At 40.3% G+C, this 25146-nt stretch overlaps 1 protein-coding gene across 7 annotated transcripts in view; it reads right to left on the reverse strand.

Annotated features, from left to right (window-relative positions):
- The window catches only part of LOC135205604 (uncharacterized), a 630437-nt gene that overhangs the window by 27062 nt on the left and 578229 nt on the right, over positions 1–25146 (reverse strand). For all 7 annotated transcript variants that reach the window (XM_064236380.1, XM_064236379.1, XM_064236383.1 and 4 more), the window contains 2 exons: positions 7536–7684; positions 2357–2515 (listed from right to left, as the gene is read on the reverse strand). In XM_064236380.1, coding sequence (XP_064092450.1) covers positions 2357–2515; positions 7536–7684 — 308 coding nt within the window. The remainder of the gene's footprint in view (positions 1–2356; positions 2516–7535; positions 7685–25146) is intronic.

Genomic DNA, 25146 nt, shown 5'->3' on the forward strand with positions numbered 1-25146 from the left:
ACAGGAGTTTTGCACAGTGCTTTCAGTTATGACCAGTTGCAACTACCATGACAAGATCATAAGTAGATATTCCTATACGTAAATGATTATATAACATCTTCAAAACAAATCCTAATCAATGCTTCTTCAGCACTATTAATTTTGTAGAGCCTTCTCTATTTTTCTGATGACAGCATTCTCGTTGTTGCTTAGACTGGCGAGCAACACACCAAAGGGAATGGTAAAATTAGGTCGAGTCATTTTGGTTTATTATTGCTTATACAACTCTCTCTCTCTCTCTCTCTCTCTCTCTCTCTCTCTCTCTCTCCAACGCAACGTTTCGTCCTGATCCATTATCCAGCGATGACTGCTGAGGGACTGAATTCCAGTGGTGAGTCCCTCTCCTTATATCATGATGTTGCGGGCTCTCATGTACGGTCTGGAGAACCTCTCTGGCAGGTCGAGTGAAGCACATTATGAGAATGATACCAGGGGTTATATCACTCAGGTAGAAGCCAATCAAGAGGCTCCCAGTGATATTCCCTGCCTGAGAAGGTCAGCAAGACTTGAAAACGCTCGCTGTATGAGTCACCTTCCCGGGAACCAATGAAAACTCGACCTGCTGGACAGGTTCTCCAGACCGTACTCAAGAGCCCGCAACATCATGATATAAGGAGAAGGACTCGCCACTGGAATTCAGTCCCTCAGCAGTCATCGCTGGATAATGTCCCGTGGATCAGGACGAAACGTCGCATTGGAGAGAGAGAGAGAGAGAGAGAGAGAATTGTATAAGCAATAATAAACCAAAATGACTCAACCGAATCTTACCATGCCCTTTGGTGCATTGTTCGCCAGTCTAAGCAACAACGAGAAAGCCGTCATCAGAAAAATAGAGAAGACTCTCTACAAAATTAATAGTGCTGAAGCAGCAACCATTTTTAACAAAACCTGTTTACGAGAGTGTCTCCTTTCGAAATAATAATAATAATAATAATAATAATAATAATAATAATAATAATAATAATGGTCAACATACAAAAAGGCAAAGTGTCAAGGACTGAAGGGATAAAGCTACCAGATGGGAATACCATCAAACACAGACGAAACAGGAAGTTGGAAATATGATGAAAGCCATAAACACATGGGCAGTACCAGTATCATATATGTGAACGAAGGCTCAACTCTGCAGCATAGACCAGAAAACTAGGAAATACTAAACAATATTCAAAGCACTACACCCAAGAGCAAATCCAAGCAGACTACACATAACACGAAAGGAAAGAGAATGAGGGCTTCTAAGCATAGAGAACTACGTCAACATCAAGAGCAGATCACTTGGGCAATATCTGAAAACCAGTGAAGACGAGTGGCTAGGGAGTGCATGGGAAGAAGGACTGATAAAAGTAGATGAAGACCCAGAAGTATACACACAGGAGTTTGAAAAACAGAACAGAGGAATGGCACAACAAACCAATGCACAGACAGTAAATGAGACAGACTAAAGAACTGGTCAGTGATAAAACATGGCAATGGCTATAGAGGGGAGAACTCAAGAAGGAAACCGAAGGAGTGCTAAAAACGGCACAAGATCATGCCTTAAGAACCAGATATGTCCAAAGAGCAATAGATGGAAAAAACATCTCACCCATATGTAGGAAGTGCAATATGAAAAATGAGACCATAAACCACATAGCAAGCGAATGTCTGGCACTTGCACAGAACCGGTACAAAAAGAGGCATGGTTCAGTAGCAAAATCCCTCCACTGGAGCCTGTGCAAAAATCACCAGCTAGCTTGCAGTAATAAGTGGTAGGAACACCAACCTGAGGGAGTGATAGAAAACAATGAGGCAACGATCCTCTGGGACTATGGTATAAGAACAGATAGGGTGATACGTGCCAATAGACCAGACGATGACGTTGATTGATAAAGTCAAGAAGAAAGTATCACTCATTGATGTCGAAATACCATGGGACACCAGAGTAGATGAGAAAGAAAGAGAAAAAATTTACAAGTATCAAAACCTGAAAATAGATGTAAGGATATGGGATATGCCAGTGGAAATTGTACCCATAATCATAGGAACACTAGGCACGATCCCAAGATCCTTGAAAAGGAACCTGGAAAAACTAGATGCCGAAGTAGCTCCAGGACTCATACAGAAGTGTGTGCTACTAAAAAGAACACGCATAGTGAGAGGAAAATGATGGACTCCTAAGGAGGAAGGATGCAACTCAGAACACCACACTATAATAACCACCCAGTCACAGGATGACTGTGATAGGAGGAAAAAGAAATAATAATCATGTCACATGGGAGGGCCATAATAAAGCCTGCTACCAATTACATTTTTTAATCTAATCAACACTGGTACTTGCCTTGTTTCTAAGCTACCCTCTTGTGCTAGTTTAGTAGCAGCTGGTAGAAGTCGATCTGTGATGTCTTTCTGGCCAGAAAGGATGCGGCTAGCACCCAGACGCTCTACCTCATATGCTAGCAGTCTTGCCACTGTTGTACGAACCGCTGGATTTTTATGCCTAGAAAGTGTGTCATGAAAAATGAATTCAACATCCTTTGGAAACACTTGAACAACAAAAGGAATCAAATACATTTAAAGGTCATTTCCAGAATAATCCACAATATATATTAAACATTAAACTGAAAAATGTGAGCGTGAACATCCCTGCCATTTAACCACAATAAATTAATGAATATAACTGACTACCAATACATCTATAAAAAATAAAAAAATTTTCAAGACACTCCTAAATATATGCATTCATCCAATGAATTTGCAGTTTGATAAAAATAACATTACGTAGATTGTAATAACTCCAAATATTGGACTTACACTAATATTAATGTAGTTCTGTAGGGGGAAAAATTATATCATGACCGAAGAAATCAAGTAAAAAAACAAGGAACATAGAGGAACCTAACACCAAATCTAACAATAATCCTGTGCTTTAAAGACGGAAGATGATCATCAAAGAAAATGACAGCAAAGATAGAATTCAAAGTCTAAGTATCATAGGAAAAACTATACATTCTGGAATTGCTTGTCTTACATAGTAAATATGGGATGCATTGGCAAAAGCCTGTTTTGAGGCTAAGGGACTTTTCTTCAGCACGCATTGTGCAACACCCAAAATAATTGCTGTAAGATTTTGACAAGCTTTCTTGCAGTTGAAAAATAGATCAGGCCAGGACTACTGATTAGATAAACTTCTTCAGATTCATTCTGTCTGTTGTCAAGCTGGGAAACCAAAATAAAACATTCAAAAAAGAAAATTTGCAAATAAGAATAAATAGGCCAATTAAACCCTTTATATATCTAAGCTGGGACAACTTAACAAATTGTGATAATGTAATATTTCAGAAGCACATTTAGTAACATGAACTACATTAGCCATTACAGAAATTTGAGGTACTGTAATATGAAGACATTACTGTCTTTGAATGTCCCCAGACTGCAAACTTTTGTCAACAGGAAGTAAGAAATACGTACTAGTAATAACTACTGTGAAAGTGCCACCTGGAGCCTCCAGAAGGCTTGGTTCAGGATCTCAAGGAAAGGAAAACCTCCCCATTGAAAAGGATAGCCCACCTTTACTACTACATACTTCATCTTTTGGACAGGAGACATTACTAACCAACCAGTCAACTTATAAAAGGGTTAGGTAATAGAAACCAAGTACTATTGATATGAAACTTATACCCTACCATTCCTACCAAGATGACTTCAGCAAGTAGTCCAAGAAAGGAGGGCAACCTACGATGTACCCTGCTAAATTATATATAGAAAAGAAGGAAAACTGCATATTTCCCATGGACATTTTTTTTCTCTGTTGAGAGTTGCCCTTCAAGAATTCTACTGATCACACAGGTAGTTTGGAGTGGTGCAGTGGGCATTGTAAGTTCTGGAGCCATCCTCTTCACTGCCTATGGACTGCATAAACCAAGGCTTCTAGAGATTCTAGGCTCTGGCAATTGAGGTGAGCTCAGTGTTATCGAGGAAGACAACTGAGGAGGTGCAATTTGAGTCAACAGGCAAATAAGCATTGCTTCTTAGTTCCCTAGTCAACAAAGTACATTACTACTCAATGAACCTCAGCCCACTGAACAAGTTCGTGTAGTAGACTTCTTCTAGGATGAAAACAAGCGGCAGTGGTGCAATGCTCCATCAAGAAAGGCGACTTTGTTTTTGCATCCCTTAACCTCAGGGATGCTTATTCCATGTCCCAATTTGATGCTGTTTTGGACTGGCAACTGCTCAAACTCAATAGTCAGATCTTGGTGTCAGGAGACCTACAGGAATGTGATCATGCTCAGATGTTACTGAACTACTGGCTGATCATGGGAGTACCTGGTGCAGAACTGTCATTACCTTGATCTCATGACTACACTATTTGTTGGGTTTTCAACAAGAGTTATCTACTTGGGAAAGGGCACAGACACTGAGCACAGCTTCTGTCCAGCCAACAGAGGACATAATTAGATGACTTGTCTCGTTTCTGGGATTCAAGTACAGCTCTTATCCCTACCGAAGGCCGCCTGACCATCCCTAACTGGGTCACCTGGATAAGGTCACTTCTGCTGCAGCTGTTGAAGCCCTAATTTGTAGTGTTGTTTTATGAACATCAATTTAACTATAGCTTCAGACATCATACTTAAGGATCTCCATTGGTGGCAGAATCCAAGCCATCTGACAGTAGGAGTTCTGCTTGTCACTCCTTTACTGGAAGTGCTGTTGTTCACAGATTGCATTAGAGACCACACCTACTAAACCTTCAAGTGACTGGACAAGGGTCAACATATCAGTTTCCTCAAGTTAAAGGCCACCTCCACATACCTTCAAGCATGCCCACAGGAATAGCTGGTCTAATGTCAGACCACTTGATTAATTTTGAAATCTACAAGGCATAGGCCTGACTTGCTTTGCAGTCTAACCTTAAGACATAATTTGGGCAATTAACATGGAAAATGTAGGAATATTTGTCCAGGAAAGCATAACATCATAACAAACAGCCTTAGTTATGCACTACACTTTCTATCTTACAAAGGCATCTAAGCATCCAAGGATTTGCGAGTCTCTGTAGTGCTACTGGGGCTACATCTTGTGGACCTGTTTGCAATGAGCCCACACCATAAGTTGCTGATTTACCCTTTTGCTCAGAATAAAGAATAAAGGCTTTGATGCATTCAGAAGACAATCTGGAGGTGGAAGCAGCCTGCTATGGCCACTAGAAGAATGGTTCACCAATAACCTCTCCATAATGGTGGACCAGCATGAGGTATAAGTTATCAATTTATTTATCAATGGCTATAGGGCAGTTCCAATTCTTTGAGTTTTGAAGACAAGATGTTGAGTTTTCAGTAGAAAAGAGAAGGCTTATCCACAGTCTTAAAAAGACCTCCCATTTGGAGTTGATTTCATATTCTTACTGATGGATACATCTTCAAGACAGTCAGTGAGTTGCTCCCTAACAGTGACTCATTACAGACTGAACTTTGACAGGATTTTCTTCATACATGATTTTATGGCAAAGAACACACAACAGGGAGTTAAGGCTGCACCACTATGTTCTTCTCCATTCCTTCCTTATCTTCTGTCACCCTTTGTGAAGATGATCTTGCGTGCATTCAGACAGCTGTTCATCACAATTTCAGGGGATCAGCTGTCTCAGAGCTTGGTATAAGTAGTTCGGAACCAAGGCTAGTCAAGTCCAATGTGGTTGGAGTAGAAGTCAGTGAACAAAAGGCAGTGTATGAGAGACTATGGACCCGAAGTCAAGGTCCAACTCTGGAGTACAGTGGGGTAATTAGAAAGGGAGTTTGGAGGAAAAAAGACATGGCATTTCCTTTATTTAAGTCAGGGGGAGTGTGGTAGTATAAAAACGTTGTCTGTGTGAATTAATATTTGATTTTGTTTTATTATTTTGTTAGTTGTTATTAGGTTGATTAGGTTAGGCAATTTTTAAACTCTAGTTTTTAGGATTTGTTTGATTGTTTTTTATTTTATGTTGTGTATGTGGGTGAGGGATTGTTTAATATTCATGAGGGTCTTTTCTTTTTTCATTACAGTTTGATAGATGGGAATGAGTAGAGGCTCCCTTTCATCTGTACTCAACGGCAGAAGCTCTGAGACAGTTTTGCCAGTTGGTTGTGGTCCTTTTTTTTTCTGAGCCCAACGGCAAAGTGGTAGTATGCTGGCTAGGCCGATGGTCTACAGATTTCAAGGTTCATGGAATCAGATCTCTTTCTGTTTTCAGATCTAATGCTTATATGTTGGGACTGGTGGTTGCAGTGGTCCTAGTTTTACCTATGTGGAAGGGATTTTGTTTGGGCATCATCTTCATCTTCCTAAATCTTCTATCCTTCCACACATTCAGTTATGGTATCTTCAAGATAGACTTCCATGAATGTGTCTCCAGTATAGGGCGAGCACTGTATCTTGCTTTGCTTATTAAGTGATCCTCTTTACTGATATACACCCATCTTCATAAACACTCATCCTTAAAATAAATTACTTTCATCAGACTTAGTTCCTGACTTAATCAACGCCAGGGGCACTATTGAATCCTTCATTCGTCAGTCATCACTACGAATTTACACTAACATTCAAGCTATATTGTTACCTTTTTCATACAGATCCATCACTCACATGCAGTTTCCTTCTCCGAAGCCAATATTTTTTATTTCCTGTCATAAAAGTGATGGCAGCTGTAGGTGGCATTTGTGGAGCATTTTTTACCAATAAAATTTCTATCCTGCAGACAAAAGTTGACAGTCTATGGGGATATTTGAAGACTGGGAAAAGAGGGTATATGAATGGTAGGTTAGTATGAAAAACAAAGTTTGCATTTAAAGATGATAAAGCTTTAAAGAAATAAGTTCTTGAGGTGCTGAACTGAACAACATTATTCTCATATGCTGTAAATAAAGTGTGATTTGAAACTGAATTCTACTGATAGAAGAAGGCATTTAGATGACCAAAAAAAAGATATGGAAAGATAGGGATAAACTGCAGCAGCTCACTGATTTACACCAAAAAATTTTGCTGAGTGAATATTATTACCAAGTACACCACGACAAATATCAAAGAAGTAATACTGTGCTTTGTTTTAGATGTAAAGAGATAATTACAAAACTATAAATGGTTTTAAGAAGTGTAGTATAAAATCACTAGCCGACGACATCAGATTGTAATATACCAAAGAAACAAATATTTTTATGCTCTGTAGAAAGGATAACAAAGCATCATCATTATCATTCAACGGTAACCAATGAATCTTAATAATGTCTTAATTTCTTTTACACGTAATTATTGATTATTTTATGAATTCTGTAAATTATATAAAAGCAGAATGAAATACGCACTTCTAAGAAACTGATCAAAAAACTAAAAAATACTTACAGTGCAGCTTTATACACACCCAGCTTCTTAGACTTGTGCATTGAAAAGTTTCAAAGAATCTACAATTTCTAATTCTGTAAACTTAACTAAAAATTTGCAAAACATAATATGCAGCATTCTAAAGCCGCTCCAAAACTTACCCAATGCCCTCCTGGATAATGACTGGAATGGATTTGTTGGGGGAGATGTTTTCCACAATAGCATCCAGTGCATGATGACTGTCTAGCTGCAAGAATTTGTTTGTATCTGCTGACCGGTGTAGGAGTACATTTGTGATTTTGTCTACGTCCTGTGGTGACAAAAATAATTTTAAAGGAATACCTTTTAGTTTTAACATTAATATTACAATTTCACTTAATTAATTTAATGCCAGTAATCTACACAATCCACCATTAAATGCCACGGAGATAAAAATTTTGATGGGAAATGACGTTTTCGTTAATTAGTTTTTAGACGTCATTATTCTATTACCTTTCACAAGTAGTCTGATTCTTTACCAATTTGAGTACAGTAGTTGTTTTCTGTCCTCAGAATTACTGTCTCCTTTTTTCTTTAAAACCTCACGTGAAAACCCTTACAGACAGTGTCAATAGAGACCAGGAACCCAAGAGGGCTCCAAATGGAAATCAGCCCGCAGAGAGAAGCAAGTTAAAAGAAGCAGTTACAAGGAATTAAATCCCATTTCTCCAGATGTGGAGAATCAACCTTACAATTTTTGTCATTTAATGTATCGAACATGGGTATAAATCCTCACTGGTTTTGTCTTTATATCTAAGACATCTTTGGGATGACTGATACACGGTAGAAATTTTCTACATATATACAGAGTACAACTAAAGATATGTATAGACTTTTGGAAACCAAATATTCACATGTGACAAGAGGGAAAGAAGAGGGAGCAGCAATAAACTTGTTAACATCTGCGGCCAAGTACCACAGACACAAATCTATTTACTTAAGAGACCAGGCTCACACCTTGCTCTTGTCCTAGGTTAGCTACTATTCTTAAAATCTATACATTTTACAAATTTCTTTTGAAATAAATGAACCAAGTTTAAACATACCTTCCCTGATAGCCATATTCTCATAAAAGCTTTCTTTATATAACTGGATTCAATGTATTCAATGCATAGTTTTTTCTTGTATATATTATCAAACTATCTGTTTTTCCCTTGCCCAGCTGCTCGAATGATTATTTTCACTAACATCAATGAAAATTGCTCTCTTCACCTGCACATATCTTTTACTACAGTTTTAATGTTGTTCTATTCATTTTCTCCAATAGTTTTTCAGTATGACTAATATACACATCCTTTAGTTTGTAGGTTGAGTTCTTTATCAGTGCTTGCTCCATTGTATTATTGTTCTTAAATGCTAAAGTAATTCCAAAGTTCTCAAGTAGATGGGGAATATATTTGAAGTTACTACTACAGTGAGGCCCAATTATCCATAGGTAATATATTCCAAGACCCCTGCAGATCCATGAAGCTGTGGATAATCACAGACACCTTATGTAACAGATTAATATCTACATACTGATCATGCAAACAACCACTTTATGCCCATATAAACCATGATACCTCTTTGAAAAACCATTTTAGGTTATACAAAACAAAGAGTAATCAAAATTATGGATGAAGAATTTATCTTACTGTACAAGAAAAAACAAAGATATTTGACTAATGTAACTGAACAATCCATGATTATGTACAAACTATTATAAGAAAAAAATTCAACTAAATAATTTATGATCATTATGTAGTGTGAAATGAACATTAGTTAACCTGCGTATGCCCATTTAAACCCCAATACCCTGTATCATATGCATTATTGGTTTATATATGTATATATATACATATATATGTATGTATGTATATATATATAATATTAGATATATAATATATATATATATATATATAGATATATATATATATATATATATATATAAGGGATTTTTGATGTAGGAAAAATCTATTTCTGGGCAAAGGACCTGTGTCACCCAGTGGAATAGGTTCCTTTAGCACTATTTCTAAGGTAAAATATTGCTATAATACCAGAGAGCAGCTAAATTGGAAATGCCAGATTATTCTGGCTCGCTCACCTTTGTGTCTCCTCATTTCGTGTGTCACGTGGTCTCCCATACCAGGTGAGCTCGATTATTTATGGCAGTAATGTTATTTTATTATCTATGATGCATTGTTGACGTTTTAGTTCCTACACAGGGGATTTTACCGAGCACGTGTTCTCGCTTCGTAGCCTATCGGAGCCCTACCGACCCAGTTTTCATGCATGCATGTTCCTTGTTGGTTAGGTTACCTTGTTAGGCTCTGTTATATTTATGCTAGTCCTACTTTTAGTCCTAGCCTACCCTGGCTGCCTGTCCCGCGTTTATTCGTCACGACACTAGGCCAGCTGCTCGGAGTTACCAGGTCTTGACCACCCTTCCCGGTTGGTTCAGCCTAATCCCTCCAGGACGTCCTGCTTTCTCTTCACCTCATTTTATTTCCCTTTCCCCCGGTGTAAATTGCACCTTTTATTTTATTTCATATCTGTGAGTCGGCTCCGGTAGACCTATAGGCCTTCTTTTCGCCTGGCCTTCTTCACCACGTGTGTGTTCACACCCAACCGTGAGAAGTCCAGACGATCATGTAGTAGCCACCACGCTGCCGCTCTCCTCTCCCTCCCCCCACGTCTCCAACCTAGGTGGGGTGATATCTCGCTCACGTTGTCGCTGACAGCCGATCCGAGTACCCCTTCGGAGGATGGAGGGAGGTCCCCATGGGACCTGTGGTGTGCGGGTGGCGCTACCCTGCCGTTCTCACCCCAGAGTAGGGGAGGAGCTCGGTTCGCCCCAGCCTCGGCCGGCCACCAGGCTTGGGTGAGCTCGGCTCCCCTCGGCTCTCTGGATCCATACCCCTGCGCCTTTGGTCACCTCCTCCTACCCGTTCTGGCGGAACCAGGATTCCGGCATAGCCGAACTCCTTGAGGATGTTGACTACTTGGAGGCTCCGGCCTCAAATGGGGTTACATTATTTCTTGTATTCCATTTGTATATTCCTGTATATTTGTCTTAGTTTAAGCTTTCGAAGCCACCATGCTTCTCCGGGAGCTACCCCTCCCTTTAGATTAAGTTTTACGGTGGAGTTACCAAGCTCCGCCACCTTACCAGATCTCTCCCATCTCGACACCCGGTACCTGCTTGGACTACTCCTTCTCCGGTGTATGGCAATAGTAGCTACCCCGATTCAGTAGTTTTCTGTTCTCCGGTGTCACCGGAAACACTGTTAACTACTTACTACTAGCTTTACCGGATTCTCCAGCATGGTACATGACAAAGGGAAGGCCGAGACGGGGATAATTCTACAACACCGGAACACTCCGGTGTTATGGCATATCAACCACGGACATTGTCCGGATGGTTAACAATGGTACTCATGTATCATTCCATTTACAGGCCACCCATTGTATGGAGACCGGCTGCAACGCCGTCCTCCAGGATCCCTGTGGGCACGATGTCTGCCGGACCCACGCCACCTGCGCAGTCCACCTAGATGGTTCAGTAGTGTGGCACCACGAGAACTGTGTCACCTGCTACAATCTCGTGGAACGAGTCTCCTCTGATGTAAGTGACTCTCCGGTGTGTACATATTAATACAAGGTGGACCAATGTAATATATAAGTCAATCATATGCCTCCTAAGTTAAGTTACAATAATCAGAGTTAAGTTCAAGTTTAACACTAACCCCTTCTCTTACAGGGAGCCCAGTCGGTTCGGGATGCTGCTCTTTCCACCCTCAAGGTATGGGTGGGCGGCTTCGGGCGAAATGTAGCCAAGGCAAGACCCTATATCCTCTCCTAAGAGATGGCTACTTTGATCTTCCCCGGGGGCAGGAGCACCGGCTATGTGGACCCCGAAGTAGCAGCTCCCCTGATAGCATCAATTCAAGACACAGTTTCCCAACCCTCAGAGGAGACTTCAGCACAGGAGGTCGCAGAAGATGTCGTGGCACTAGATCTCGACATCGAGCCCATGATGGTGGACGGCATGGGCAACGGTAAGGATGCTAGTGAGGCAAGCTTTGTAGGTGCTCAAAGCCTCCCCTTGAGCACATCTAGACCTTCTTCTCCTTCATCTTCTACTTCCTTCCAGGGATTCTCCGGGGGGATTTCTATCAGCTGGATCGAAATCCCTCTCAGCGATCCCTAAAGTCAAGGACAAGCGTGACTCTAAATCGCTGCCAAAGCCCCTTCCTAGAAAGCCAAGTACCAGCCAAGTCCATAAAACTCCGGCTCACCATCCCGGAGCGGACAAAACCAAACATGGGTCTCTCTCCAAAGGGTCGAAGACTAAGTCTTCCAAGGAAAGAGCCCACTCTTCCTCCGCCGACCCTGTGGCATCCACCTCTAAAGGTGCGATACCAAAGGTATTCAAGGAGAGGGCAGAGCCCCCCTCCTTTGACCAGGAAGCATTTGCATCCAACATGATGCAACAAATGGGTAACATGGTTGGAAACTTGGTCAACACCAAGTTTCAAGAAATTTTGGAAAGGCTGGTCACACAGGAAACCATAGTCGCAGGTCTCCCGCAAGGCGTAGCGTCGGGGCTTCAATAAGCTGGCCAAGCAGCCCAAGGCCCGCTGATGCCGAACTCCTCCACTCTCCTCCCTTCCACCCAAGTAACCCATGGAGGGTGGCTTCTTACGCACCTTTCATAAACGGCATGCTTACGATTGAGGGCTGCGGGACTCGAAGGATTGAGGACTTCGAGTTCTACCCGCCAGGGTTGCAAGCCCCTTTCATAGGCTATGTCCGTCTCACGGAATCTGCCTTGATCAGGGAGGATAAGGTCCCAAAAGAGACGGTTATCCTCTCTTGGGACCAGGCACAACAGGCTTGGATCTGTGACCTGGATGAATGGCAGTGTGTAAACACTAAGGTTACGGCCTTCAGGAGTCCCTTCACAATTTTCACTGTGAACGCGGAGACCCCCATCCCGTTCACATCTAAAGTGGCAGAACTCACTCTGCAAGCTGCAATGAGAGATGAGTCTATGCCACAGCTCCGGAAGACGGAACCAACATCTCTTCTACTTCCTGGAACAGATGACCTCTGGGTAGACCTCCCAGCCACCTTCTCGGTTGGCAAACTCAAACCCGACTGTGCCATCTCTCTATTTAGTGAGAGACTACCCAGGCTGTCTGATGGGCTCATCCAGACAGAATTGGATGCTAGAACACGGCTTGCGAGGTCCCTCAACGTACTAGTCATGACGGAAGCAGCGGCTCTTATCTATGCACAAGAGCCGTTGTTCAAGATCATTGCTACGGCACAATTGTTAAGTATGCAATGTGACTTATATGATTTTGTTGTGGCTAGGAGGAACTGCAGGAAGCATGTCCTAGCAGAATCCACAATCAGACATTAGCCCAACAAACTCCTGGCCTCTTCTATATGGGGAGCGGACCTTTTTCCAGCCTCAGCAGTGAACGAGGTGCAACACGAATCTGCTAGGTTTAATCAAAGTCTAAGGGTTTGGTGGGGATTAGTCTCCAAAAGGAAATCGGAGTCTTCCACATCGAATCCCAAAGCCAAGAAAAAGCCTAGGAAGTTCCAGCCCTTCCAGGCACCGCAGCAACAGACTTTGGTTCAGGCAGTACCGGTTCCCGAACCTTCAACCTCTAAAAGTCAACCGCAACAGCAGTTTGTGCTGTTGACACAGCCCCAACAGCCGCAGGCGTCAACCTCCTTTGCTGTCTCCCCGGCCTTCAACCCCACGTTTGAAAGCCAAGCATTTCAGGCCTTCAATAGGTTCGGCAGGGGCAGCAGAGCTAGAGGCGTCTTTCGTCAGCGAGGCGGCGGAAGGGCTACCAGCAGAGGCAGAGGTTCACGCGGTGGGCGTGGAGGCCGCCCATCAGCAACTCAATGAGAACCTCCAGGTAGGAGGGAGGCTGTACCTCTTTCGTCAACGTTGGAGGTTCAGCCATTGGACCCAAAGTATTGTGTCCAAAGGTCTGGGTTGGAGTTGGATCCAAGGTCCACCCCCACCCAACACCTTCTATCAAGAACCAACAGCGGAATTGATAAGAGTATTCCCGCGATCTCCTTCAAAAAGGAGTAGTGTCAAGAGTCAAACATTTAAAATTTCAAGGTCGCTTGTTCAGCGTGCCAAAGAAAGACTCAGGCAAACGAAGAATAATCTTAGACTTGTCCCGTCTAAACTTATTCATTCATTGCGACATGTTCAAGATGCTGACCATTTCATAGGTGCGGATCTTACTTCCCCGTGGGGCCGTCACCACCTCTATAGATCTTACAGACGCCTACTATCATGTCCCAATAGCAAGACACTTCCGCCCGTTCCTAGGCTTCAAGTTAGGGAACCAAGCCTACTCCTTCAAAGTAATGCCATTCGGGCTCAACATAGCCCCCAGGATATTTACAAAGTTGGCAGAAACGGTAGTCCAGGAACTAAGGTCTCGGGGGATCATGGTAGTAGCCTATCTGGACGATTGGCTCATGTGGGCCTCAAGCATCGAAGCTTGCCGCAAAGCAACCGCCACGGTCATCCATTTTCTGGAATACCTAGGATTCCAGATAAACAGGACAAAGTCCCGGCTAACCCCAGCGTCCCGTTTCCAGTGGCTGGGAATTCATTGGGATTTGGATTCGCATACTCTATCAATCCCGCCGTTGAAAAGGAGAGAAATAGCCAAGGCAACCAGACAATTTCTCAAGTGCAAACAGACGTCCCGGAGAAACCAAGAAAGGATCTTAGGTTCTCTCCAATTCGCTTCAGTGACGGACGTCCTGTTGAAAGCCAAACTGAAAGATGTAAATCGAGTTTGGCGTTCGAAAGTGAACAAAAGATCCCAGGACAGGTTAGCTCTGATTCCGGCGATCTTACAGAAGCGTCTCCGTCCCTGGACGGAGGTCAAGAACTTGTCAAAGACAATTCCACTACAGTTCCCTCCGCCGGCCTTAGTGATCCACACAGACGCATCACTAACAGGTTGGGGAGGGTACTCACAGTACAAGAAGGTACAAGGAACATGGTCCCTTCAATTCCGCCAGCTTCATATCAATGTGCTAAAAGCCATGGCAGTGTTCCTCACCCTGAAGAAACTTCGCCCAGCCAAGAAATCTCATATCAAGCTGGTGCTCGACAGTGCAGTGGTAGTACACTGCATCAACAGGGGACATTCCAAATCAAGCCACGTGAACCATGTCATGATAGCCATCTTTTCGCTAGCAGGCAAGAACAAGTGGCACCTATCAGCCACTCACCTTGCCGGAATAAGGAACGTGGTGGAGGACGCGCTATCACGTTCAGTCCCACTGGAGTCCGAATGGTCCCTGGACAAGAAGTCTTCAGTTGGGTCTGTCAGCTAGTACCGGGGCTTCAGGTGGATCTCTTCGCCACGGAGTCGAACCACAAACTCCCTTGTTATGTGGCCCCCAACCTGGACCCTCTGGCTTGTGCCACGGACACGTTGGCTATAGATTGGAATCAATGGAACAAGATTCACCTTTTTCCTCCGGTGAATCTTCTCATGAAAGTTCTGAACAAGCTCAGGACATTCAAGGGTCACGTCACTCTGATAGCTCCCAATTGGCCCAAGAGCAATTGGTTCCCTCTTCTCCTGGAGTTGGGCCTCCGCCCTCAACGGATTCCCAACCCCAGACTATCACAACTAGTGCAAATGCGGACTGTGTTCGCTTCCTCAGGAATTCAAAAAGCCCTAACTTTATGGACTTCATGAAGTTTGCAGCACAGAGGGATGCTGATATCGATCCTCAGAACATCATGTTCTTAGAATCTGATAAACGTGAATCAACCCTTCGTCAATATGATTCAGCAGTTAAAAAACTGGCTGCATTCCTGAAGGAATCTATTGCACAAACCATGACCACAAATCTTGCAATCTCCTTTTTCAAGTAATTATTTGAAAAAGGTTTGGCAGCTAGTACCATCACTACTACCAAATCAGGTCTGAAAAAGATTTTCCAATTCGGATTCAAGATAGATTTAACGGATTCATACTTTACATCTATCCACAGAGCTTGTGCCAAGCTCAGACCTACTGAGAGGCCCAAGTCAGTGTCATGGTTCTTAAATGATGTTCTTAAGTTAGCCTCAGATACTAACAGTACCTCGTGTGACTATCTAGCCCTATTGAGGAAAACACTATTCCTCATAAGTTTAGCTTCAGGAGCTAGAATTTCAAAACTGTTGGCCTTATCTAAAGACCCAGTTCATATCGAGTTTCTCCCTTCAGGAGAAGTGTTACTTTCTCCAGATCGCCAATTTCTTGCCAAAAATGAGGATCCATCCTGGAAAATTGTTCCGCTTCCACAGGACCCATCCTTATGTCGTCACTTCATTGAAAACTTACTTAGACAGGACAACCTTGAAATCTTCTGGGCCTCTGTTTATTAGAGAAAAAGGTGGCACTATTTCCCTAAAAGGCATTAGGCAACAAATTTTATATTTTATCAAACAAGCCAACCCGCAGTCCTTCCCACGGGTACATGATATTAGGGCTATAGCTACCTCAATAAACTTTTTCCAACATATGAAATTCGAAGACCTGAAGAAGTACACTAGCTGGAAATCTCCGACAGTATTCAAACGCCATTATCTTAAGTCCTTAGAAGTCCTTAAGTATCCAGCAGTGGCGGGAAACACAGTTTCCCACGATACTGCTGGAGATAGTAGTAAGTAGTCCAGCTTATGTCTCTCCTCTGCCTTCTCCTTCCTACCGGCCTCATTAGCATTCTTGCCTTAGCCTAGTTACGTCACAGCCGTACTGGTCCTTGGATGTAACATATTGTACATATTAATTAGTTCATAAGTACCTTTCATCTAAATGTATAATTACTATGATTACTTAAGTTTTATCTAGTTTTAAGGTTGTACAGTCATTATGTTACCTGTTTGTAACTCAATCTAGATTATAATCAACTAAACTTAATTGTTTTTCATTTGCTCTTTTGAAAAAATTTTGTGTACTTCCTCTTCCCAAGCTTGGCATTTTCTCTGGTACTATTTCACGGAGCGACACAGGCTGAGCCCAGAAAAGGGATTTTGACATAGGAAAAATCTATTTCTGGGCAAAGGACCTATGTCGCCCAGTGAAATCCCACCATTACCTTTTTCCTGTGTAGAGCAAGCTTGGGTGCTATCTGCAGGAATGACGTCAGAGGCGCTAGCCGTAACGGTAGCGGGTAGTGAGCCTTGGGACGGCTCCTCTCTGAGGTTTTTTGATGTAGGGAGAGGCTAAATGGAAAAGGACCTGTGGTAGTGAGACAGAATAATCTGGCATTTCTAATTTAGCTGTTCTCTGGTATTATAGCAATATTTTACCTTAGAAATAGTGCTAAAGTAACCTATTTCACATAGCGACACAGGCCGAGCCCAGATATATATATATATATATATATATATATATATATATATATATATATATATATATATATATATAGATATATATATTCATATCCAATGTAGCACGAAGGAACATGTACTTGAGAATATCCTTAAATCCAAGGTAGAAAGGTAAGTGGAACAGGGACTTGGAACAAGAACTTTTGTAGTATATCCTATATTTTCAAGGTCACACTGAATATAATAGGAGTTGACAGTCCTTTATATACGAATACAGAAAGAGGGAGAAATAAAAGGAGGAAATGGAAATGAGATGATCAGGCGTTGGGGCAACAATTTGGACCTGTCGCTTCACAACTTGGAAGGCAAAAGACAGGGATAAATTCTGTTCTTTAACTTTTTAAAATAACTTACTATAGAAAGGCATAAATATTGTAATAAGAGTGTATTATTATTATTATTATTATTGTTTAGTCTTACTAATATTTGAAAATTTGTTATTACGTATTCGGTAAATCATTTATTTATCATATAAAACAAAGACAGAGAGAGAGAGAGAGAGAGAGAGAAGGATTGTTATCTTTATTATTTATTAATATCATTTAATCTTATTAAACTTAAAAGTTTAATCAATATTAATATTTGAAAATTAGTAAATAATTTTTGTATCATAAAAATGTATGTAGTCATGAAAATAACATCAAAATACACTAATCAGGGAATATTTGTTAAACTCTGTGTGTTAATACAAATTGGTTAAGAGATGTTTTCCATGAAAAAGAGATAGAAAGAGAATTACAAGGATTAGGATGCCTCAAAGATTTGTTTGTCCATCAGAGTAGACATCGTTTGAATCCTAATGATTTTGTCTTGAATTCTTTTAAACTCTTCCACACTGTTGCTTTTTATAACTTCTGGTGGCATTTTGTTCCATGTGTCACATATATCTTGTATGTAAAGAAGTTATCACAATGGGATGTGCTGTATCTCTTTAGTTCTAGTTTCCATCCATTATTTCTTGTCTGGTTTTTGTTTATCGTAAATAGGTTACTGTCCACAGTCTTTGGTAACCTATTTGCCTGATGGATGGAATTAACTTTGAGGTTCTTGCTTGCACCCCTTCTAATCTATTTATGTCCTTTCTTAGTGTTGGTAACCAAAACTGTACTGGATATTCAAGATGAGGTCTAACTATTGATGTGTAGATCTGCAGCACCATTTCCTTGTTTCTGTATTCGAACTGCCTCTTTATGAATCCCGCTAATTTCTGTGCCTTCTTTTCAGCTTTTACAAACTGTTTTGTGGATTTTAAGTCCTTGGTAATAATGACTCCAAGGTCCTCTTCTTGTTCTACACTATTTATGTCATTACCAAGCAGCATATAGTTGCCATGAGGGTTGTTTGTTCCTATTTGTAACACTTTACAGTTATCCAAGTTAAAAGGCATTTGCCATCTTTCTGACCACTCTCCTATTTTCCTTAGATCATTTCTTAAACTTTCCACTATATCTGGGTCTGCTGTATTTATGTACACCTAGTTTCGTGTCATCTGCAAATCTGGCTATCTTGTTAGTTAAGCCTACATTAATGTCATTAATATAAATAAAAACAAGAAAGGGCCAAGGAAAGAACCCTGAGGAACTCCGCTTGTCACATCTTCCCATTCGGATTCTTCACCATTTATTATGACTCTCCAGTCTGCTATTTCTCCTACAATTTCTAAAGCTCTAACATTTGTCATTAGTTTCTTGTGTGGAACTTTATTAAAGGCCTTTTGGAAATCTAAGTAGAGTACTATATCTATTGCTCTACTACTGTCATAAATACCAAGCATGTTATGGAAAAACTCCAAGAGGTTTGATAGGCAGGATCTGTTTTGTCTGAAACCGTGCTGGTTATTTAACAACAAATTGTTTCTATCAACGTGATCCACACTTTGATCTGCAGTTATGGACTAAAAGATCTTACAAATGACCGACGTTTGACATATTGGTCTATAAATTCCCGGTTCTTCTCTCGCACCTTTTTTGTAAACTGGGGGCACATTACCTAGTTTCCATCCTTTTGGTGCCTTTCGTTTTTGTGCACTTTTTCCATAGAGTTTATTTAGGTGAGGAACTATCTCCTCTTTTAGTTCTTTAATTTCTCTTGGATGAATTCCATCCGGGCCAGGAGATCTGAACTTGTTGAGTTTGTCAATTTTGTTTTTAAAGTCCTCTTCTGCAAATATTATTTTGCCCAACAGTTCTGCCCCTTCATATTTAAAAGCAAGTTCCGGTATTGAGGTAGTGTCTTTAATTGTGAAAACACTAGTAAAAAACTTATTCAGTAACTGCTTTCTCCAAGTGTGAGTTCGACAGGTTTCCTCTATTGTCCCTTAGGGGACTTATGCTGTTTTTCATTGATTTCCTACTGTTAACATGTGCAAAGAATTCTTTTGGGTTTTCCTTACAAACTGATGTAACTCTCTTATCCTCATTTATATTTGCATTTCTTACTAATTTGTCCACCATTTAACAGACTTCTTTATGCCTGCTTGCTTCCTCTGGTGTTGGGTATGGGTTCATTGATTTGTGCAATCTCTCTCTTTCTCTTATTTTATTTTTAATTTCTCTGTTGAACCACTTAGGCTGAGGGTTGCCATTTGTTAGTATTTGCTTTAATGGTATACATCTAGAGTGTTTTCTGTGTATTCCTCTAGAAAGGCTTCCCAGTAATTATCTATTTCTGTTCTCGTCGCACTCTACATTTTTAACATACTCCTTTAGCTTTTTAGGTCTTGTCGACGGTAGTCTAATCTCATTAATATCTTCTTCTCTTTGTTTATGTTGAATATTAAAATGAAATGTAGTAATTTGATAGTCACTTTTGCCTAGATTTGCACCTACTGAAAGCTCAGACACTAGCTTACTTTCTGTTGATAGGACGGAGTCTAGTATGTTGTAATTGTACATACTATTGGACTGAGGTGGTCCCTAACATACAACATGACGCCTCCACCTTTTTTTTATTGAGTCTATCTTTTTAGAACAATTTATATTCAGCTATCTGGTACTCTCCTATAAATCTCTTGTTGCCTCTTGTACACGTTTCTGTGATACCTATTGTATGTCTAATTCTTCACTTGCTACCAATGCTTTGAAGAGATCTACTTTGTTCTGAATAGACTGTGCATTAAACTGCGCCACTCTGAGGGACTGTTCTATTTTCTCTTTTGTCCTCAGTGGCTTTATTGGTCCCTTACGGTCACTGTTTCCTGCAGTGCTATTACTAACCAGATTCTGGGAGCTTTCCGACTCCTTCCCTTGAATGTTCAGTTCACTGAGGTGTTTCAAGAGGTTTTGGTTAAGAGGGTTTCCAATTAGTTTTGCTCCTTCCAAATTCAAGTGAGTTCCATTTCATTTATACATATAGTTTTCTATTCCCTATAAATCTATCCAAACTTAACACCTTCTTCTTGGCCTATTAGCTCCAGTCTGTCGTTGATTCCAATTGCCTTGCTAAGGGAGTATTGGCTTGCATTGGTTCTGGGCAGAAGTCCTATAAGAATGCTGTTATATTTTTTCTCACGAATATTCTCTACAATATTCATCAGGTTGGCTACAAGACCTGTCTGGCCAATTCTTTCATCTTTTAGAAACAATTCATTTCCTACTCTCTGCACTATGATTGTACTTTTTCTATTTTCTACCTTGATTTTATTCACTGCCTTGGCTATCTTCTTTGCTCCTGCACCTGGGTAAGAATGAACTTTTCTCTTACCTCTATTTTTGGCCACAAAATTCAACCCCTGATCTTTTTCCAATGAATCTCCAGTTAAGGTTGTTTCCTCTTCTGTTTCCAAAAGCACAGCAAATCTATTCGTTGTGTTGATTCCTTTCAGGGGACAATTGTGTTTTCTGGCTGCTATCACTCTTCTCCTAACAACTCTCTTGAATTCACCATTTTTATCCTTGTAAGCTTCATTCTTTGCACTTTCCCTAGTGTTTGTTTCTGTTTCATTTCTGGTTCTGGTCTTAAGCAATTGTTTTCTAATCTCCACTATACTCTTTCCGTTTTCTACTACGTCACTGTTTAATTCTTGTTTCTCTCTCTTAAGGTTTGACACTTCTCTTATTAGGTCTCCAATTTCCATTTTCCATCCTATCTTCTCTTCTCTTGAATTCGAGTTTGTCCTTTGTCAACTCCTTTAGTTCCTTTACTAATTCTTCTACTTCCCTCCTCAGTTTAGCTATCTCCTGTTCTTGTTGACATGAGAGACAGACATTGAGACTACCTAGCTTTGATGCGCATGCCTCTTTGTAGTCTACACACCACTTGTTAAATTGCATTTCGCACATGTGTTAATTTTTACTTTTCTTGATTCATCTCTGTATGTATCTTGGTTTCAATTTTTCTATCTGTGCTTTTAATTCAATATTCTTTCTAATGTGACCAGTTGAAAAAGAAAAAAGGGGGTGGTTGAGTTCTCCCATAGTCGCTGCATCCGCTTATCCATGGACAGTTTTCCATAGTTCATTACCAGGATATCTTTTATCGCTGCCACACTAACATACGGTCTCCCTGTTGTTAGACTATCCCAAATGTGTCGCAGCTCCCAACTGAGCAACACAATTTGCCAATGCAAATGATTTTTTGCCAGGAGTGAACAGCAGCATCCTTAAATTACTAAACATCCCACAGCCACGAACAGCCATAATCTTATTACTTGAATGCTTCTCCTCCAACCATGAAAATCCCCAGGGAATGGCCACAATGGGCACACCAGCAGGCCCCACGAGTAGGAAGTTCCACACTCAATGGCACAGAAAAGCTTGTCTGGGGATTTTCGATGGCTAGGACTCCAACAAGGCTCAAAAACTCTGCAATCTCTGAACAGTTTAGCCCTTACTCACTGGGTAGTGGTTGCAGGGATGGTCATTCATTTACATGAGGGAGTGAGCTTAACGGGGTACAATAGCAACACTCCGTTTATGCATCCCCGTTGCCCCAATATCCCTCCAATCCTGGTCTTTGGAAACCTGCAAGCATTTGCTCTTCGTTATTTAAAGAGGTTCCAAATCCTCTGTTCTGATGCATGAGGTAGCTGTCAGATCATTACACTAATCTTATGTCTATGTGTTATAAATATATAATTTTTTTTAAGATGTACCAGGAGGAAATCCTCGCAGTTACAAGATGAAAAAATCAGGGAGAGAGTAGGATGGCAAGATGGTAGAAAGGCAGTTATTAAGGAAGTAAAGTTGAAGATATAAAAGAGGTCACAGCTCGGGGATGAAGGGACACTGCAAAAACCCTTGAGTATTGCTTACTGTGCATTACTCCCCTTACAGAAAGAGAGAGAGAGAGATTTCAGTATATATCCTTGACCCCAAAATGTCAGCAATTATTAGAGACTCACTAAGATCCAACACTCCCCTCCCCTTGTTGTCAGGTTTCTTGACATTTGTGACAGCTCCACCCTCACCTTCCCCCCCCCCCCCCCCCCTCTCTCTCCAAGTCTCAAAACTGAAAGTTTGGGATTTCCTGCATTCTTACATAGTTTTTTAATTTATAAAGTAAAAGCTTACTAATTCACTATAGTATTTTCTGGCTGATATTATTGGTGTTTTCATTACTATTATTTGGAAATTAGTAAATCATTTATTTATCATACAAAAACATACATCTCAAAAGAGAGAGAGAGAGAGAGAGAGAGAGAGAGAGAGAGAGAGAGAGAGAGAGAGAGAGAGAGAGAGAGAGAGAGAGAGAGAGAGAGAGAGTTATTATTCTTATTATTTAATATGTAATTTTATTAAACTTAATAGAGTATTAATCAACATTAATATTTGGAAATTAATAAATCATTTTTGTAGCTTAAAAAACGTATTTAGTCATAAATATAGCATCATAATACATCAATTAGTAAATATTTATCAACGGAAAAACCCAAGAATAATTTTCAGATAGGTCCCACAGAAAAATCTGCAAATGGGCGAGTCCGCAAATCTTGAGAATGCGAATCACATTAAAATGAGCAAAAATTGCAGTCAAAGGCAGGAATACGCTGGAGATTCACACTTCCTTTATTGCTTCCTACGTTTCGTGATTCATATTCACATCATCAGGGAATTCTATGGAAAATTGAATGTCGATAAAAGTACTGAACGGCTAAAACTGAATTACGTTACAGTATTAATTAAAAACCTACAAATGCAGTTCAAAATTATGCACACTAGAGCACACTTGAATACAAACATACAAGGCATAAAATCACAAGAGCACATTAATTACGTTGTAGCTCGATGCTTTTTATATATTGTCACTAGTGTATGAGTTGTATCTTTGTTTCTCTCTCTCTTTCTCTCAATTCTTTCATTCCCTCTCTTACTGAGATAAGAGAAAGAATTTTTGTGCATAAGAGATAAGAGAAAGAATTTTTGTGCATATGTTACATGTGTTTTTTTGTATGATAAATAATTCATCTACTAATTTTCAAATATTAATATTAATGCAAAAATAGTAAAATATCAATCAAGTGTTAAAGGAAAATCCCTCACTATCGATCTATTATAATTTTTATATGTTCTGTACGAAAAAGAGAAAATGTTCACCCCCTCTCTATCTGTCTCTCCATGACAGCGCACTATTGACTAAAGGAGTTGGAAGTAGCAAATGACAAAGCTTGTAACTTGAAGCTTTGGTATGTACTGTCATTAGTGTGTGTGGGAGTTGTATTCTCTCTTCTATCTCTTCTTCTCTCTCTCTCTCTCTCTCTCTCTCTCTCTCTCAGATAAGAGAGAGAATTTTTATGCATATGTAATATGTATGTTTATTTGTTTTGTAAGATAAATAAGAGATCTACTAATTTTCAAATATTAATGTGAGAGATGGATGAATAGATAGATAAAAACGGTGAGCGGTTGATAGAAACATGTATGTGCATATATATGTATATGTGTATATATATATATATATATATATAATATATATATATATATATACATGTGTGTGTACTGTGTTTATTGGAATTTTAAGAAAAAATTATGGAAGTATAACAGTGAGCAATTGTTTTGCAAAATGATATGATATGGTTTTGTGCTCACGACTTGAGAAATGGTTTAAACCATAGAGGGAACAAGCAGGTGCACATTGGGGTCGTGGTTGTATGGAACATATTGCAGCATTAAGAGTATTGACTGACCTGGCTAAAAAGAAAAAGAAAAAGCTGTTTGTAATATTTGTTGACTTTAGTCAAGCCCGTGATCTAGTACACCAGCAAAATGTTATTCAGGGTCTTGAAGCTCTTGGGATGTGGGGCTATGATGCTGGCGGCACTTGTCGCAGTATGTAGGGCAATGAACAGCATTATCGGAACAGCTACCCTGACAACTTCAGTTGGAGTTTGTCAGGGTAGTTCCACATCCTGCCTGCTTTTTATTTTGTACATGAATGACCCCATTAAGCTTCTTAAAGAAAATGGTAATCCTGATGGCTTTTTGTCATGGCTGCATTTGCTAGTTTTGATGCACGATACAATCCTTCTTGCCACAAGCAGAATATGCATTGTAAATAAAGTATCTTTAATGAAACAATCTTGTAATAATTATGGTATGAAAATTAATGCAGCTAAAACTAAGTATTTTTGTTATCAACGAGATGGAGCAGGATCAGGAAATAATTGAGGTTAAAGATCTTGTAGTGGTGCTGTGCACTGAGTACATATATTTAGGGTCAATTCTTACTGCTGATGGTCCCATGTCGTCCTCGGTTATAACTCATGTCCAGTCCAGGGTGGCACACGTCAATAAATTTGTTTCGTTTCTAAGTATAAAACAATGACATCCCATGTGTTGTCAAGATGAGATTCTTTGATGCTGCTTTAATGTCTGCCATTCTGTATGGGTGTGATTCTTGGCTGAACTCCGTCTGAGGCCGATACTAAAACTGTATAATTGGTTACTGAAACGGCTACTTGGTGTTAGAAAACCTACTTGTAACGATTTATGTTAGTATATTGAATCAAGGTATCCACTGTTGCAAGACTTAATTCGGAGTAGGCAAAGAAAGTTCTTTACTAAAATATACTGCGAGCAGTATATATCTCCATGGACTAATAAATGGAAGAGTAGATGATGTCAAAGTCGCTGTGGAGACGCTGTAAAATAACAGAGGAGCAAGAACACTACCCTGTGGTACTACAGACACAATAGGTCTTGGTTTGGTAAAGATTCCATTAACAGCAACTCGTTGCTGCCTACCTGTAAAGAAATCTTGAAGTAAACCTAAAACATATCCACCGAGTACAAAATTCTGAAGTTTATAAATAGTGCCTTGTGATTTGCTAAATCGAAAGTAGCGCTAAAATCTATTTGAATGCATATTGA

Source organism: Macrobrachium nipponense, chromosome 24 (assembly GCF_015104395.2).
Source record: "Macrobrachium nipponense isolate FS-2020 chromosome 24, ASM1510439v2, whole genome shotgun sequence".
In the NCBI taxonomy this organism is placed as follows: Eukaryota; Metazoa; Arthropoda; class Malacostraca; order Decapoda; family Palaemonidae; genus Macrobrachium; species Macrobrachium nipponense.